General features: G+C 44.0%; 1 protein-coding gene across 4 annotated transcripts in view; it reads left to right on the forward strand.

Moving 5' to 3' along the window:
- Positions 1 to 18,245, forward strand: part of Tnc (tenascin C) — a 94,325-nt gene that overhangs the window by 35,223 nt on the left and 40,857 nt on the right. For 2 of the 4 annotated variants that reach the window (XM_029476825.1, XM_085839246.1), the window contains exons 4-12: positions 1,575 to 1,838; positions 3,983 to 4,098; positions 4,812 to 4,968; positions 8,987 to 9,256; positions 10,012 to 10,197; positions 10,442 to 10,531; positions 11,432 to 11,695; positions 16,997 to 17,269; positions 17,782 to 18,054. In XM_029476825.1, coding sequence (XP_029332685.1) covers positions 1,575 to 1,838; positions 3,983 to 4,098; positions 4,812 to 4,968; positions 8,987 to 9,256; positions 10,012 to 10,197; positions 10,442 to 10,531; positions 11,432 to 11,695; positions 16,997 to 17,269; positions 17,782 to 18,054 — 1,893 coding nt within the window. The remainder of the gene's footprint in view (positions 1 to 1,574; positions 1,839 to 3,982; positions 4,099 to 4,811; positions 4,969 to 8,986; positions 9,257 to 10,011; positions 10,198 to 10,441; positions 10,532 to 11,431; positions 11,696 to 16,996; positions 17,270 to 17,781; positions 18,055 to 18,245) is intronic. The other 2 variants (XM_029476822.1, XM_029476824.2) reach the window with 1 other exon arrangement.

The raw sequence follows: 18,245 nt of genomic DNA on the forward strand, positions 1-18,245 counted from the left end.
TTATCAACATACCAATTCTTTTAATGTGTCCTGTTAGTATATTCCTGTTAAACACACACTCTTTTTCTGACCCTATGAGGGGTTTATACTCAGTCTCTTGGCACTGGGCAACTTAGATCAAAGGCTCAGAGAAGTAATACTGTTGTCCAAAAGACTCAGACCTGATACTTAAATATTATCTACCTCAACTGTATTGAATCAGCCATTCATTGTCCTTTACTTCGTATCTGTTTCCTTTCCTTCTCTACTCTGGCTTTGAACCAACAACAAACAAAGTTCTTCCATGATAATTCCCTGGGCTAAACAGACATTTCTATTAAATAAAGATTAACTTATTAATGCAGTCAACTAAAGAACAGTCTCTGGTTACCTGGGAACTAGACCTGATGCTTTTGGTGCTATCTTTATCCAAGGACTGTGAGCATCTCCCAGAATACTGTTTCCAGGAGTTATCATAAGCATAGGCATATAGTATGTGTTCAAGAAACATTGACTCTAAATGAATAAACAGCAAAGAACAAAAACAAAAAACAAGCAAACAAGCAAAACCACTCACGCTCAATGACCGTTTTCTCTTCATTTTTCTCACCCTCATATCATGATAAAGAACATCTTACAAAGGTAAGCAGGAACAAGTAAATAGCCCCACAGTTTAGTATGTCTGAACTGTGCAAGCTTAGTAAAGAGATGTGGGTTCTAAACCTGATGTAGGCAACCACAGGGGAAACCTCTTGTCCTTAATCACAGCTAAGGAACAAGAGAGTCTGGTTAGACAAACCCTATAGGACTAAGTCACAGGGCGCCAGGCTGAGGTGATAATTTTCTATACCCTGGTATAACTCTGAGCTAAGACCCAGAAAGTGGAAAAGTGTCGAACACAGTGTCGAAAGCAACACTATTGGCCAGGGACTTCAACATAAAGGCAATGGGCTAATAGATTACAAAGCTACTTCTGGTGGTAAAGGTCTGTAAACCCAGCTCCTACCGAGGCTGAGGCAAGAAGATCAAGTTCAATGCCTGCCTGGGCCACAGGGAACATTCAAGATAAGCCTAGGCCAGATGGTCAAAATAGATTGGATGGCATTCTCAAAGAACTAATGAAAATGTTTTTAAAGTAAAAAGAAATAGAGGAGGAGAATTTTCTTATAGGGAAAGTGACAGACCTCTTTTAAATACTTTTTAGAGTTATTTATTTTATTTTATGTGTGTTAGAGTTTACCTTGAATGTACGTGTATGAACCACCTGTACCTGCAGTTGTTAAAAGAGGGCGTCAGAGTTACGGGTGGTTGTGAGTCATTACTTGGATACTGGGAATGGAACCCTGGTCCTATGCAAGAACAAACGTGCTCTTAGGCACTGTGTCATCTCTCTAGCCCCTTGACTGACAGAACTTGTACCTAGTACATGCAGTAGAGCTCTGGATGAGTCCAGAAGGTTGGGAACAATGCATTTTAAGAACAGACAACTTCAGATCTCTATTGTAAATAGCAGAAGAGACTCATCAAGGGAGTTAAGCCTATAGGGTACTACACGAATACTCTTGACCTCCAATATCCTTTCTTATTCCTCTCAGTGTCCCCTCCCAAAGACCTTATTGTGACAGAAGTAACAGAGGAGACTGTAAATCTGGCATGGGACAATGAGATGCGGGTCACTGAGTACCTCATTATGTACACACCCACCCATGCTGATGGCCTGGAGATGCAGTTCCGTGTGCCTGGGGACCAGACATCCACCACCATCCGGGAGCTGGAGCCAGGAGTGGAGTACTTCATTCGTGTGTTCGCCATCTTGGAAAACAAGAGGAGCATCCCTGTCAGTGCCAGGGTTGCCACCTGTGAGTAGGCAGAGGATTCTGGGTAGACTCACCTAGCCTTGGCCAAGCTGTGTAGCACTATGCATACTTTAGGTGCCCAATATATACTAACACACTTCACCCAATGAGACAGAAGCAATTGTTAACCCCATGTGCAGATGAGGAAACTGAGATCAGACAGTTCATCATCTCCTCTCAATCCCCACAGCTAACAAAGATGGAGTTGGGCTTTACCCTGGAAAGTCTTGGGAGATTAGATCTTGATCTTCTTATCACCATCGTGTGGAGTTCTCATCTATTGACTTTACTGTCTCAGGTTATTCCTTTAAGAGTCAGTACAATTACCTTCATGCCTGAGAAGCAAGCTGTGGCTAGAAACTGGCCCTTACTTGCTAAGTAATAACAGCATTGGCCTCTCCTTACTGAGTGTGCACTGCATGCCAAGAGCTAGGTCAGCAGACCTCACGGAATGTATCACTCAGTCCTTGGTGCATACCCGAAGGAAGACACAGTTACCACCATCTCCCAGGAAAAGCAATGATCTCAGGGCTTTGTATAAATCTTGTCCAAAGTCACAGTGTTATCGGCGGTGGGTTAGATGCTGATCCAGGTCCATCTGATTCCAAATCCTATGTACGCTTTGCTAATTCAACAATATGAAATCATAAATAAGCAGTCATATGATCGGTCATAATAGGGGCATTCACATTTTCTCACAGTAGACTGCATGCCAGAAGTGCCTTTATTTTTTTTTTTGATTTTTAATATTTTTATTACATATTTTCCTCAATTACATTTCCAATGCTATCCCAAAAGTCCCCCATAGCGCCCCCCACTTCCCTACCCACCCATTCCCATTCTTTTGGCCCTGGCATTCCCCTATATTGGGGCATATAAAGTTTGCAAGTCCAATGGGCCTCTCTTTCCATTGATGGCCGACTAGGCCATCTTTCGATACATATGCAGCTAGAGACAAGAGCTCCGGGGTTCTGGTTAGTACATCATGTTGTTCCAACAATAGGGTTGCAGATCCCTTTAGCTCCTTGGGTACTTTCTCTAGCTTCTCCATTGGGAGCCCTGTGATACATCCAATAGCTGACTGTGAACATCCACTCCTGTGTTTGCTAGGCCCCGGCATCGTCTCACAAGAGACAGCTATATTTGGGTCCTTTCAGCAAAATCTTGCTAGTGTATGCAATGGTGTCAGCGTTTAGAAGCTGATTGTGGGATGGATCCCTGGATATGGCAGTCTCTAAATGGTCCATCCTTTCATCACAGCTACGAACTTTGTCTCTGTAACTCCTTCCCTGGGTGTTTTGTTCCCAATTCTAAGAAGGTGCACAGTGTCCACACTTTGGTCTTCATTCTTCTTGAGTTTCATGCGTTTAGCAAATTGTATCTTATATCTTGGGTATCCTAAGTTTTGGGCTAATATCCACTTATCAGTGAATACATATTGTGTGAGTTCTTTTGTGATTGTGTTACTTCACTCGAGATGATGCCCTCCAGGTCCATCCATTTGGCTGGGAATTTCATAAATTCATTCTTTTTAATAGTTGAGTAGTACTCCATTGTGTAAATGTACCATAATTTCTGTATCCATTCCTCTGTTGAGGGACATCTGGGTTCTTTCCAGCTTCTGGCTATTATAAATAGGGCTGCTATGAACATAGTGGAGCATGTGTCCTTTTTACCGGTTGGGACATCTTCTGGATATATGCCCAGGAGAGGTATTGCTGGATCCTCCGGTAGTACTATGTCCAATTTTCTGAGGAACCGCCAGACTGATTTCCAGAGTGGTTGTACAAGCTTGCAATCCCACCAACAATGGAGGAGTGTTCCTCTTTCTCCACATCCTCGCCAGCATCTGCTGTCACCTGAATTTTTGATCTTAGCCATTCTGACTGGTGTGAGGTGGAATCTCAGGGTTGTTTTGATTTGCATTTCCCTGATGATTAAGGATGTTGAACATTTTTTCAGGTGTTTCTCTGCCATTCGGTATTCCTCAGGTGAGAATTCTTTGTTCAGAAGTGCCTTTAAGTAGACCCCAGATTTGGCTACTAGCCTCAAGGACAGCTGTCTGTCACAGGTTTAGTGTATCCCACGCTGCGTGGCTACCTAGGATCTTGCCCTTCCTTATATTCTATGTGTGCTGTTACTTACAGATTTGCCTGCACCGGAAGGTCTAAAGTTCAAGTCTATCAAGGAGACATCTGTGGAAGTGGAGTGGGATCCTCTAGACATTGCTTTCGAAACATGGGAGATCATTTTCCGAAATATGGTAAGGGGCTTCTGGAGGAAGTGTTTGATATAGGGGATTCACAAGGTGGTCAATAGTCCCTGCTGCTTCTTATGTTACTTGGTTTCCTTAGCTTTGGGTGGAAGACTGGGCACTATCACTTTGTGTGATCACTTATGTATTTAAGTGATGTTGATTTCTTCCCTGCTGTTAATAAATAGAAAAGTATAGCATTTAGAGATGAGAGTCCAGACAAACACAAGTTAAATCATCTATAGGTACCAACGTGCAAATCTCTATTTGGGATAACAGAAACAGAACCAGTCTGTCCTATACAGTATTTCTTGGCACATCTCAAGTATGAGTAGATCTTCCTAGGACACAAAGATTAGGTAAATCGGTTTTCTGGTTATAACCCAGGCCCTGTCCCCAATTATCTGGGAGAGCATGGGGCAGGCCACCAACTTCTTTGAAGTCAACTGCTGACTTACAAAAGGAAGGGCTGAGTTACGGCTCTCACATGGTGCCATTTGACAGGGACAGGATAAGTGCAGGTGTCTACAGGAGGAATAAACAAACTCTAGAAGCAGCTTTCTCATCTCTGTTTTCTCAGCATCTAACCTCCCAATCTGCTGTGTTACATAGGAGGGTACCAAGTAAATAAATTAAAACAAGAAGCAGAAACAAATGAAGCATGAAGATGCATGGCTGTCCCTGCCTCTGAATCTTATCCCTGTGTTGTTTCCATCTTGCAGAACAAAGAAGATGAGGGAGAGATCACAAAAAGTCTGAGGAGACCAGAGACCTCTTACCGCCAAACTGGCCTTGCTCCTGGCCAAGAGTATGAAATATCTCTGCACATTGTGAAAAACAACACCCGAGGCCCCGGCTTGAAGAAAGTAACCACAACCCGTGAGTACCAGCCAAGACCTGTGATAGAGCTGATTGTGTCTCTTTGCACCTTCTGGTTTCTAGCATGCCCTCTGACACAGCATCTGCATCAGTGAGGATTTGCTTACCAATACAAAGTCCATATGGAGTGCCTTAAGTGATAATTCTGAAGGTTTGTGATTTGGACTTGGGCTCAGCTGTGTGATGCTTGTCCTTAACTGGGATCACTTGTGCATCTTTGTGAACCGAGACTGCTTGGCCTAGAATGGCCCCAGTCAAGATAATCACCTGTAATCCTTGCACTCTAGAAGCTGAGACAGGGTATTAGCATGAGTCAAGGCCATCCTGGACTCCATGGTGACTTCTAGGATGATATAAGCTATGGAAGGATACACTGTCACAATAAAACAAAAACAAAGCATAACGAGATGGCAATTTTATTTTTTTATCCTTGGAGCCTCCTTGTCATTGGGTTAGCCTGGGCATGATGGCATGCTGTTGAGTAGACTCAAAGTTGACATTTCTGTCACTGCTGTCAGAGGAAATTCTCAGGCCAGCACACATGGGAGAGACAGAGAAACAGAGGCATTCCCTCTCTGAAGTTCCTCAAAGGTATATTCTCAGGACTGTAGATGCAGAAAAGGTAATCATGGAGACTATCACAAGTCATCTACCACACCAGCTCATTTAATACTAACACCAAGTCTCCCATGACAGAGGTGAGGTGAGTATGCATGGTACTGTGTATGAAAACGAGGGAATAAGCCTTGGAGAAGTTGAGTCACTTTAACATGATGTAGGCCAGACAGTCATGACTCAAGCACAGCTGAGAAATGGAGAAAAGAGGATCCCCAAGACTTGCTGGTCAGGTCAAGGCTAGCCAGAGACCCTGGCTCAAGGAGGAAGTTGGACAGTCCAAGGAAAGATGCCTAAGATTGATCTCTGACCTACAGATACATTCACACATACACATACACATACATATACACTCACATACAATCTTTCACACACACACATACATCAAACACATACTCTCATACAATCACATATAAACATGTATATTCACATATAAACACATGCTCACATATACACTCACATACACTGTCACAGTCACACACATACTCACAAACACACAACTTTCAAAACTACACATATACTCAAACACAGTCTCACAGATACTTTCAAACACACACACACACACATACACACACACACATCTTTCACTTGACACTAATGTCCTTAGAAATTCTTGGGGTCAAGTAGGATTTAATAAACTAGAGACTTCTATGGGATATAACTGAATTTAGAATTGTTCTAACAGTTTTGTTCTTTTAAAAAAACAAGATACAGGAGAAATAGAGAAAGAGATCCTGCATTGGCATTTAGTAGGAAAATGTCTCATTTTCTTCAAGAGAACAGATGTGCCAGCTCTTTAAGAAATCAACTCTGGTTGGCAGGGGGTTGCTGGGAAAGTTAAATCTGTTGACACATGACAAGAAGGAACATCTTGCACTTAAAAGCTTGCACATTTTGCATAGCTCAGGGCCAGTACCTAGGACTGTCTCCTTCATAAGCAAATGTTTTCCATCATCCTGACAACAGCTCTCTGTGGTAGGTAGGAGGCAGGTACTGACAGGAAAAAAAATCATTAGATTACCAGTAAGGCAGAGAAAAGATCAAGGAAATGCTTATCCACTGTAGGGAAAGTACACTGAAGAGGCAGGTAACGTTTCTTTTTCCTGCCCTTTGCTCTTTAATCCAAATTATTTAAGGCTTGGCTGCTTTGTATTCTGCTTATTAAGGGACAAACACCCAGCCTTTGAAGTTCCAGAATATGTAAATACCAACATTGATTGACATGCACTTCTCTGTTCCTTTTGTGACCATTTCTGAGCATTTTTGCAGAATTAAAGTATCTTAATTTTTTGGTGCAAACCATGCTTGATCCCTTCTCCCTGGCACCTCATTGAGGTTTACTGTGATCATTCTAGACACATAAATGCTGACAAGAACCATCATCTTGTGATGATGAAGGGATGCGGTGGTCCTGAGTTTAAATTCCTTCCTTGCCATTCTCTTTCACTTTGGAACATCCTACTTCTTTAAGCCTTGGAGCCAATGTTTGGAAAACTGGGTTCATAGCATCTTTCTCATCAAGTTGTCTTAAGCCCAAGGCACAGATGGAACAACACCATGGGACATGGTCAGCAGAGAGTAATGTCAGTCTTCACTATTCTGAACACAGAGTTGGGGTTATCAGTATCCCTAGCCACCCCCTTAGCAGCATAAGTGGGTTTGTGGCTGACAGGTCTGAGAATGGAAGACAGTGTCTCTGTCTAGGTAATAGCATCATTTTCATGATGTGTTTTGTGGATCCATTAAACACTAGCTGATACATAACCACTTAGACTTCAAAAATGAACAACGCAGCATCCTCACAATCTATCAAAAATTGGTCCTTTCCCCATACTCTGCATGAATCCTGGCTACTTCCATTTAAAAACACTTACTGGATGGCTGCTAAAAGCATAGACTAAACAGCTTTTAAAGATAAAAATAAAATTATACATTAAATGCCCAGGATAACTTGAGGATCGTGAAGGCCAAACATCCATTTTCTGAATGAATGAATGACCCAGTCTAAATGTAACCTGTAAGGGTCCATGATTTGCTGAAGAATGACACCCCAGACTCAAATAGTATATAAAGCAAAGAGTATTTTATTCTGCAGAAGTCCAGCATGATGGGGTCTCCCATTACCAAATTAGAGAGACAACCAAGTGAGCTTGCAGGCTCGATTTAAAACACATTGGAGTTCCAGGGCAGATGAGCTTTGTCTTACGCTGTCTTTAGGCATTCTGGAGACATTATCGGGGAGTGAAGCTTGGGCATTTTTCTTCCCTCTTAGTAATTGTCTGGCTTGGGCTTGCCTGGACTTGCCCAGTTCTTAGGCCTAGTCAACTTATCTGCCAATTTGGAGTCTGTCATGCAATCAGCCTAGCCTTCTCAACCAAACTGTAAAAACATCTGTGACAAGACAATGAGCAACAGTAGCTACAAGGAAGAGGATGCATGTACCCTACAGGGAAGAGGATCTGTGTACCTTACAGGGAAGAGGATGTATATACCCTTCAGGGAAGAGGATGTATATACCCTTCAGGGAAGAGGATGTATGTACCCTACAGGGAAGAGGATGTATGTACCCTACAGGGAAGAGGATATATGTACCTGGTTGACATGAAAGGCAAAGAGGAAAAGGGAAATCTCAATAGATGGAACAAAAGAATAGCCTTGTCGAGACTAGGAGGTGAGGAAGCATGAAATCCAGGTGTATGGGGCAGGAAGTGAGTTTAACAGGATGACACAGGAATCCCCAGAATGAGGACAAAACAGGCTATGCTTGAAACAGAAATTACTCTTGCCCTGGTTCCTTTTATCAAAAACATTTTTTTGAGGCTGGCTCGGTGGCTCAGTTAGGGTAAGGGAGCTTGTCAAGCCTGATAATCTGAATCCAATCATCAGGTCCCTCCTGGTAGGAAAGAACCAACCCCAGAAGAAGTTTTCCTCTAAATTTCACACGTGGGCTATACAAAGATATGCAACACTCACATACAGACACACTCAGAAATACATACACAAAGAGAGACATGTATGCATAAACAACACATATACAGACGCGTAGACACACTCACACACACACACACACACATGGGGGGGGGGAGAGAGAGAGAGAGAGAGAGAGAGATACACACCAGCAAAGGAAAGGCTTTCATCACGCATCACCTTTATGCCAGGTTCCGTTCTAGATGCTTTATAAGCTTTCTCTGTTTTACTATTGGAAAAATGAGGGCAAAAAGCCCTCCATGTAGATCTTACAGTCCCTCTTTTCAGCTTGCCAAACAGAAACTGCAGCTCCCAAGGGCAAAAGAAAGTAAGGTGTCATTATGAGTCAAATGTCTATTGTGGTCTGCTGCAAAGCCCCCCCTACTCTCAACCCCTTCTGCTGGCATTGACCCTTTGGTTCCTTTGTTGGTCACAGGCCTGGATGCCCCCAGCCATATTGAGGTAAAAGATGTCACAGACACCACAGCACTGATCACCTGGTTCAAGCCCTTGGCTGAAATTGATAGCATTGAGCTCTCCTATGGCATCAAGGATGTACCTGGAGACCGTACCACCATCGACCTCACACACGAAGACAACCAGTACTCCATCGGGAACCTGAGACCTGACACGGAGTATGAGGTGTCCCTCATCTCCCGCAGAGTGGACATGGCAAGCAACCCTGCCAAAGAGACCTTCATCACAGGTGAGGAAAGGGCAGAGTACCAATTCTGCCCCACTCCATCCACGAGTCCTCCAGGCTCATATAACCCTAAAGATGGTCAAGGGCCTTTTCATCTTTGTGCATTCATTTTAGATAATAATTAGTGACTTTTTCAAAGAAAAGGGGATTAAATAACCTTCCAAACATACCCAGGCACGCACAAACATGTGTGCATATGTGTGCATGTATGTGTGCATGTATGATAGAGAGAGAAATGGGGGAAAGAGGGAGAGAAAAGAGAAAAAGGAAGGGCTGGTCTGATATTCTTAGACAACATTTCTGGTTAAAATTTAATGGCTCAGTGGGTAAAGGCATTTGCCTGACATCTTAGCAAATGGCATTACCTCAAAGGTATCCAAATGTCAATTATGTATCCCATACACATTTTGCAGGAGTTTGGTAGCACCAGGTGATCAGCACTAAGTTATTAAAAATACATTGATTCAACAGAACAGTTTTCATATCGACAGTCTTATGTTGGGGGCTTTGTATTATTCTTCAGACACAGAAAATGAAATCAATGTAGCCAATTGAAATACCACCTATTAATCCTCAAGAAAGGAACTGGGCCTGTGCTCTTTAACTTTGTGAATCAGTTACCAAGACAGGGGCTTCGGGGGAATTCTGACATTTCTGTCCATTGGCAGGTGCCTTTTGAATCTCTGATTAAAATGTCAAGTTCTCCTGCACTCATCAAACCTGGCATAATGCCCATCTTCCCTTTCCCTCCTAAACAGGCCTGGATGCTCCCAGGAATCTCCGCCGTGTCTCACAGACAGACAACAGCATCACCTTGGAGTGGAGGAACGTCAAGGCAGACATCGACAGTTACAGAATTAAGTATGCCCCTATCTCTGGAGGTGACCATGCTGAGATAGATGTTCCAAAGAGCCAGCAAGCCACAACCAAAACCACACTCACAGGTGAGCCATGACCCAGCGGTGCTGTGCCACAGGGGCCCTCGAAAGGACAGGAGCATATGTCCCTATTTTGCAACCCTGCAGAGATTATGAAATAGGCCCAGCTTCTGTCCATTCCTCTCACTGGCACTGAATCATGTGATGAGCATATACAATTCACAGTGGCCAGAAGCCAGTCTGGGGTCACTTTTAAAGTCTTCTGGGAGCCTGCCTTCTACTAGTGCCCAACCTTCACATTCTCTTCCAGGTCTAAGGCCTGGAACTGAATATGGGATTGGTGTTTCTGCTGTCAAGGGAGACAAGGAGAGTGATCCAGCAACCATCAATGCGGCCACAGGTGAGGGGCATGGCAATGCTACCATTGCTGAAGTAGACTGAACAGGAAAGGCAGGGCTGATGAGAAAAGTTTATCTACAAATTCAAAAAATGAGATTAGAGGAGAAATGGGCCTCTAGTGCCATGGAGCCCAGATGTCTACATTTAAAAGTACAAAAGTAGAATTCATAAGCTCACTCCTAAGGGAACTACCCTAGCACAACTCTCTACAGAGGAAAGAGAACAAAAGGAAAATTGGAAGCAAATATTATAGTATGCCTGTTTTTAGTTGTCAACCTATTCTCTTAAAATAAGCCTGTTTAATTGGTACATATGTGAAGTTTTTCCCCTTAGCTTTTGAGAAAATACTTCCCTAGGGCAGATAGTGAAGTAACCATATAGATAACTACAGCATCTACTACAGCATCATGGTTCCCGTAGCATCCTGTAGTGCCAGCCTTGGGTGAAGATTACATAGGGCTGGATTGGAGACTGTTGTTTCCCTCCTGAAGTGTTTTTCTGAAAAATCTACTACTAGATACATCACAGCTTTAGATTTCAGTAGTGTTGCACAGTGTGTATGTGTGTGTTTCTCTGTGTGTGACTGTGTGTATGTGTATGTCTCTGCGTGTGTAAATGTGTCTGTGTATATGTCTCTCTGTGTGTATGTGTGTGTGTGTATGTTTCTGGGTATATGTCTCCCTGTGTGTATGTTTGTGTGTGTGTGTGTGTGTCTATAAACCACTGCACATTATTTTTAATTTTCTCCAAATCCCAAAAGGTAGTGTGTAACATCTCCTGTCTATAAAAGGTGAGGTCAGTCAGGTGACTGCCCTGCAGTTACAGGTTTCCTCAGGGAACACTCAGCTACAGAAGTCCCTGTGCTTGGCAGCCTAAAGATGTCTCATCATTCTCTCTCCAGAAATCGATGCACCCAAGGACCTACAGGTGTCTGAAACCACACAAGACAGTTTGACGTTTTTCTGGACGACACCCCTGGCCAAGTTTGATCGTTACCGCCTCAACTACAGCCTCCCCACAGGCCAGTCGATGGAAGTCCAGCTGCCAAAGGATGCCACCTCCCATGTCCTGACAGACCTGGAGCCAGGGCAAGAATACACTGTCCTCCTCACTGCCGAGAAGGGCAGACACAAGAGCAAGCCTGCACGTGTGAAGGCATCCACCGGTAAGTCACCCTGAGCTCTAAGCTCTCTGCTAACTCTGGGTGGCAGCTTTGAGTCTGCCAAGCTTGTCAGGAATGTGATGCCCAGAGGTTAAATAAGCTCCTTTCTCTCCTCCTGGAGCTCTCTCTGCCACACTGAAATGGCAGCTTCCTTGTCTTTCGTGAAGATTGACATTTTTCTCCTGTCAGTCAACTGGTTGAACCAAATTGCCTCATGAAGAAATGCTGACTTCTAAGCAACTCTAACTAGGAGAATGTAAATAAGGAGCTCTGATTGTCTGTCTTGTCTCTTGTTGCTGTTTCATTTGTGCTCCATGGTATTCTATAAATTTCCCATTTCTCCCCTTTAATCTAATGACAGCTTTACTTTTCATTGTTTTAAAGATGCCCAGGATGTTGGACGTCATTATTTGAACATCTTCCTTGGAGTATTTTTATTGCAGCTCTCTTGCCCTCCTCAGCATAGCCCAGGAGAATGGCACTTGATCCGAAATCTGCCACGCTGCCTTCTCACTTTATTTCTAGTCATGAAGAGTTTTCTGGTTCTCCCTGGTTGATCCCAGGTCCCTCTTAGTCCTATTAGCCAGCTAACCTACCGACTTTCTCTCCTGTCACTTTAATTCACGGACTGAACTGCAGAGAGAATCTGGGGATAAAAATGGTTCTTCCTGTATGAAAAATGACACATTCAATTTCAGCCATGAAGTTTTCAAGATCGTTTGAGTTTTCATAAGTGACAGACTTAGCTTCCCATTTCATTAGCATGCATGCAGGCATGCAGCTAACTCATCTACTGCACTGTGCTGCTGTTTGAAGAGTGCTGTGTCACATGACCATCATAGCCTGATTGACCCCCCACACTCCGTAGAGTCTTTGGAGAAAACTAGAAGCTGGGACTATCAGAGATCAGGATGTTCAGGGGTCACTAGTGCTGGTCACGTAACACAGAAGTCACCCAGCTGACCCTCAGTAATCTGAAAGAGAATGACAATGAGGCAATTTAGAAATGTCATGCAGGGCACAAGTTATCTATTAATATCTTCAACTGAATACAACAGAATTTTCAAATGTCAGTCTCCTCCATTAAATTGATCTGTCACCAGGCAGTACAAGAGAAAGCATAATTGTTTCAAATTGTTCAGGATCCAGACTCCTTCACTCTTTCTCTTCTACCATCTTTTTAGGGTTTAGCTCCTATTCTCAAAACAAGGTCAGTATCACTACATGGCTGCTGCAATCCACCATCATCCAGGTTCTAGGTGGTAGGATGGAGGTAGAGTCAAAGCTCCAACCCATGGCTCTTTCTAGAGATTGTATCAATCATTTCCCTGTACATCTCATTGGCTGTTCTTACATAACACAAGAAGGCTAGTCTCCTATCAGAATAGCCACTGTAAAATCACAGGCATTTTGAAGGAAAACAGAGAAATTTGTGAGACAAAAGGACAGTCTAATCAAGTAAGAAATGAGTGCAGTGGTTAATTCTGGGAACAGTGCAGACTGCTCCCCCCCCCCCCTGAGCTGTAGGGTGCTGAGGCTGTCCGAGAAGCTTAGAAGGAAAAGTTCAGCAAAGATAGGGAAATAGAATTGAAAGGAGTTAGCTTGAATAGCCCGACTTGTATAATCTACCCTTGCATGAGTTTATTGTGTGCCAAAGGCAACTAAAAAAAAAAAAAAGGAACCAGAAATGTAAGAAGGAAGAGAACTCTCTTCTTGTTCCTCCTCTCCCTCTTCTCTTCTACTCTTTCCTCTTTCACAAAGCTCCAGAAGGAGGGACCCACCCCCATCTCCCCACATCTCCAGAATCAAAGGCAGATGTTGCAAGATTAACATTTCTTATGCTGGTCCTCCTGCATTTTCTCCACGGAAGCCCCATGCTCCAGCCATAGCAGTGGCCCAAGTCCAGACCTCCTCCATGAGGTGGCACCATATTGAAAGTAGAGTAAATCTTCCCAGCCTTCATACCTGTGCTCCATAAAAAAAAAAAAAAAAAAAAAAAAAAAAAAAAAAAAAAAAAAAAAAAAGGTACATAACAGCACCTTTCCAAGGGCTGGGTGGCCTCCAGAGTCTGGCTTCTCTGGCTTAGCTTCCACTATTCATGTCCTTGGCCAACACATGACTGTCCCCTTGTATGTTTGCTGAGCCTGCCTCCACCACCAGGACTGTATTCCCTTTGTTATATTCCTATTCTGTCCCCTGTTTTCCACTTATCATTTGCTCTAGTCTCATCCATTTCAAGTGCTATTCAAACCAAGGGCATCCTCTGAACAAGCTGTGAAACACCGCCCCCCACCCTCCAGTCCACCCCTGATGCTGCTCCAAGGTTTCATGGCTACTTACCAACTTGAGAATGGGCAGTAACCACCTCATTGTCCCTGACCTCCACCCACCCGTGAGCAGATTGTAGGGACAATCTCCTTTGTCTACTGCTGCCTGCAGGACCTGGAACACATCCAAAGCCAGAGTGAGCGTCAGGAACATCTGCAGAGATCCAGCTGCTCTAGGGCCAGCATTGCCACGTTTTGTTTTCTCCTTTTTGTCCTTCTCTGCTGTAGCAGCTGTCTAGCACCCTTCAGGAGCAAGGGGCAAGGTAGTTATTCCCTAGGAATTCGTTAAGTTTGTGCAATATGGATGACAAAAAGAGAGAGCATAAAAGGGGGAGGGAGAGAGGGAGAGACATAAAAGGGAGGGGGTAGAGACGAGGGCGCAGAAGACCAGTGTGGTTCTCTCCTGCTCCCTCCTCCCAACTCTCCCATACGCTTCTCTCCTCCCTCAGTTTTTCCTTTTCTCTTTCTGCGTTTACATCCCTGCTAACTAAACTCTGCCTAAAGCCAAGGCTACAAATTCACTGGGAGCAATACAAGACATAAAGGAGAACAATAGGCAAGAGCCAAGGGCCGTGAGGCATATTTTCACAGCAACCTAAGAACCCAATAGTGTCTCGCATGAATTTGGAAGGCGGAAAAATGAAATTTTGTTCCTAACCACAGCTTCAGGCATTAAACAACATTTTGCTCATTTTGCTCCGATTTACCATTTCACTTTTCTATGGAGCAAACTGAAGTGGATTCAAATAGTTATCCTTTCAATGTTCATTTATTTATTTAATATATGATGACCACATGCTAAGAATCAGACAGAAGAGGGGGACATTCAGGACAAAGAGAATGAGAAAGAGTGCACTGCAGTGGGAAAGATGGAACCAACATGGGAAGGACGTAGTTCTGCTGTTACAGAAGCATGGGGAGTCACAGGAGGATAGACCTGATCCTCATCACATGCCTGAAAAAGAGGACAAAAGGCTCTGAGGAGTCTTAAAAGAGGAGCTACCTAGATGAGTCCTTGAGGAGCAAGAGGAGGCAAGGTTCAGGAGAGTGCAGTGTCCTTTCCAGCAGGGGAACAGCATCTGAGAGGCTTAGAGTCAAGGGATGTTCTGTAGTCATCAAATAAGCTTAGCACTGCTGTGTGTCTAAGTAGAAAGACAGTATTTCTAAGGCTGCAGGCCTTCTGGAACAGGTGCAGAGCACAGATGTTCAGGGATTTTAGCTTTATTCTTGGTAGCTACTGAGAACCACCAGAAAGCTCCAAGGCAGCCAAGACTTCATATTTCAGGTATTTCATTCTCTAGAAAATGAGTTTGGCGCCATTTGAAGCATTCTTGTAGTCTTCCAGCTTGCATTGAATTCTCCGCTTGCTGTGGGAGAATCACTCTCTCACATACAAAGCACACAAAGAGATTCGGGCTCTGCATCCTGCCAGCCTATGGTAACCACCATCTATACAATGGTGGGAATCTGAAGGGATGACGACATGGCCAGAAATTCCTTCCTGCAGCTGCTTGGCCCACCATGAGTCCAGATGACAGAAGATTTGGAAATTCTGACTTCCTGGGCCCACTGGCATTACTCAGAGGGTAAATTCCAAAGCCCAGCTGGGAGAGAATGACAATAGCCTTTTCACTGTGGCCTGTAGGAAAGCTAGGGTGCAAGCAGAAAATGCAGTGAGCCCACAAGGACATCATTCACCCTGAAAATGAGGACTCAGCACTTACGCACAGCTTCACAGTCCACAACTGCCTGCTCTGTCTTTATTCAGAGCAACCCTCCATCCCTCTAGGTTCATCGGTGGAAGTTTCATCTTTCATATATGTGAGCATGTGTTTAGGGTCAACTTAGTGTGCGTGGTGTGCCAACAGCATCCAGTGTAGATATGAGCACACGCCACTTACATAAAGCAAAGCCATATCTGTATCTTTCTTGATCTGCCTGTGAAAAGAAAGAGGGAAAGGTGGAGAACTAGAGACCCAAACAGGATGGAATCTGAGCCCCAATGGAGACAGTTCTCTCAACTGAGGGAAGAGGTGTGGGGGGTCATGAAGTAGAAGCACCAGAGACACAGGCAAAAACTGAAGTGCAGAGATGAAATGAGTCTCAGAAGAGCTCAGTCTAATGTGCTGTCCCTCCACTCTTTATACCTGTGAGCATTTTAACATCTATACCTGTGACGATCTATAGTACCCTCCTCCCTCCTCTGCATTAGGCAAGTCTCCCTATACTTTATGCAGCCTCGAATCTAAGCTCTTTTCATGGGAAACAATATGATTAATGTCACCATTAGAGATAAGGCTTAAGATAAATTCCTGGAAAGAAAAGGTAGTTACTTCCTCTTCACCATGGTATAAATTCTCAACGCCAGTGAAGTTTCTCATTAGTGCTTTTAGACAGCAGGAGAAGGAAAATTTTTTTTCTGTTTTTTGTTTTGTTTTCAGCCTGACCAGTACTTTCCCCTTTTCCCTACTCTTCTGAAGTGGTTTGTTAAAAACTGACCTGAAACTCAGGAACAGGAAAGTCCAAATTAAACTATAATGACCTTCTAGGAAAGGCCAAGGCAGCACTAAGAGAAAAGAAACCTAAGCAGATCTAGGAGGCTGCAAAATGCAGAGTGCTGGAAAAAGACCCAAGACCAGCTGAAAAACCACTTTGTAGTGAAACCATTTTTTGTAGTGAAAAACCACTCTGCTAACTGGAAACTGAGGCATGGAGCCTCATTAACAGATGAGTACAGTCTTCTCTAGGACACTTGTAAACAAGTAAACGTATTTCCAAAAGGAAATTCAGCTGTACAAAGGCAAGATCAATGCTATACTAACCTGTTTATTGCATTTTGTTGGACATCACCGCTGGGCATACAGTGACAGCATCCTGGTACTGGACTCTATGGGCCTTGGCCAATGGATTTGCTGGGTTCTTAAAAGGCAAGCATTTGATGAATAGTGTAACTGACCTTGTCTCTGTTATTGTTTAGAAGAAGTGCCTTCCCTGGAAAATCTCACTGTGACTGAGGCCGGCTGGGATGGCCTCAGACTCAACTGGACTGCAGATGACCTGGCCTATGAGTACTTTGTCATTCAGGTACAGGAAGCCAACAATGTGGAGACTGCTCACAACTTCACAGTACCTGGTAACCTCCGGGCTGCAGACATCCCAGGCCTCAAGGCTGCCACTTCTTATAGAGTCTCCATCTATGGGGTAGCCCGGGGCTATAGAACACCAGTGCTCTCTGCCGAGACCTCCACAGGTACTTTCTTCCTTCATATCTAAAGCTTCTGTTTTTCTCAACAGGAAACTGACCAAGGATAATCACGCATCATTGATTTTAGAATGGCCTTGTTCAGCCACAAGCTGAAGTGTCATGGGGGTCTGATGCTGGATAGCCAGGCCATCGCGTGACATAGTTCTAAGGCCATGTTAACATTGTACATAAACAACACATTGCTGCTGTATGGAATCCATCATCTGAGACAGTCCAAATAAACCAAGGATGGTGACCCCACATTAAGGACTGATTATGTGCTAGAGTCCAAAGGAAATTAGCCACAGAAGGAATTCCTGAATTCTCTGAAATTGATAAACTAAGAAAGCAAATATTTCCCCGCCCCCTTCTTCTGCTCTTTCCAAGGTTTAAGATGTTACATGAAGCATGTTTATCTAACAAATGTCGTGTTTTCAGGGGATGTAAAGCCTGCCCTTGGGTTCTGGATTTCCTATATCTTACAATGACTTTTAAACGCATTCTTTGTCCTTCTCTAGGGACAACTCCCAATTTGGGAGAGGTCACTGTGGCCGAGGTGGGCTGGGATGCCCTCACGCTCAACTGGACTGCTCCAGAAGGAGCCTATAAGAACTTTTTCATTCAGGTGCTAGAGGCTGACACGACCCAGACTGTCCAGAACCTCACAGTCCCAGGAGGACTGAGGTCAGTGGACCTGCCTGGGCTCAAGGCAGCCACCCGCTACTACATCACCCTTCAAGGGGTCACCCAGGACTTCGGCACGGCCCCTCTCTCTGTTGAAGTCTTGACAGGTATTTTAGACCCGTTCACTCCTTTTCTCCTCTCCCTGTCTCTGCTTAAGAGGAATCCCATCTCTAACTGAGACTTAGACCCTTCCATGTTGGGGAAATCCTAGTGAATCACTTCTACTTCAATATCTTATACCTTATTTGGGCAGGTCCTGCTCTTAGTCTAGTAGACAGCTCCAGACAAAATTCCACCT

The sequence above is a fragment of the Mus caroli genome, unplaced genomic scaffold (genome assembly GCF_978045245.1).
Source record: "Mus caroli unplaced genomic scaffold, Mus_caroli_1 scaffold_6, whole genome shotgun sequence".
NCBI lineage: Eukaryota > Metazoa > Chordata > Mammalia > Rodentia > Muridae > Mus > Mus caroli.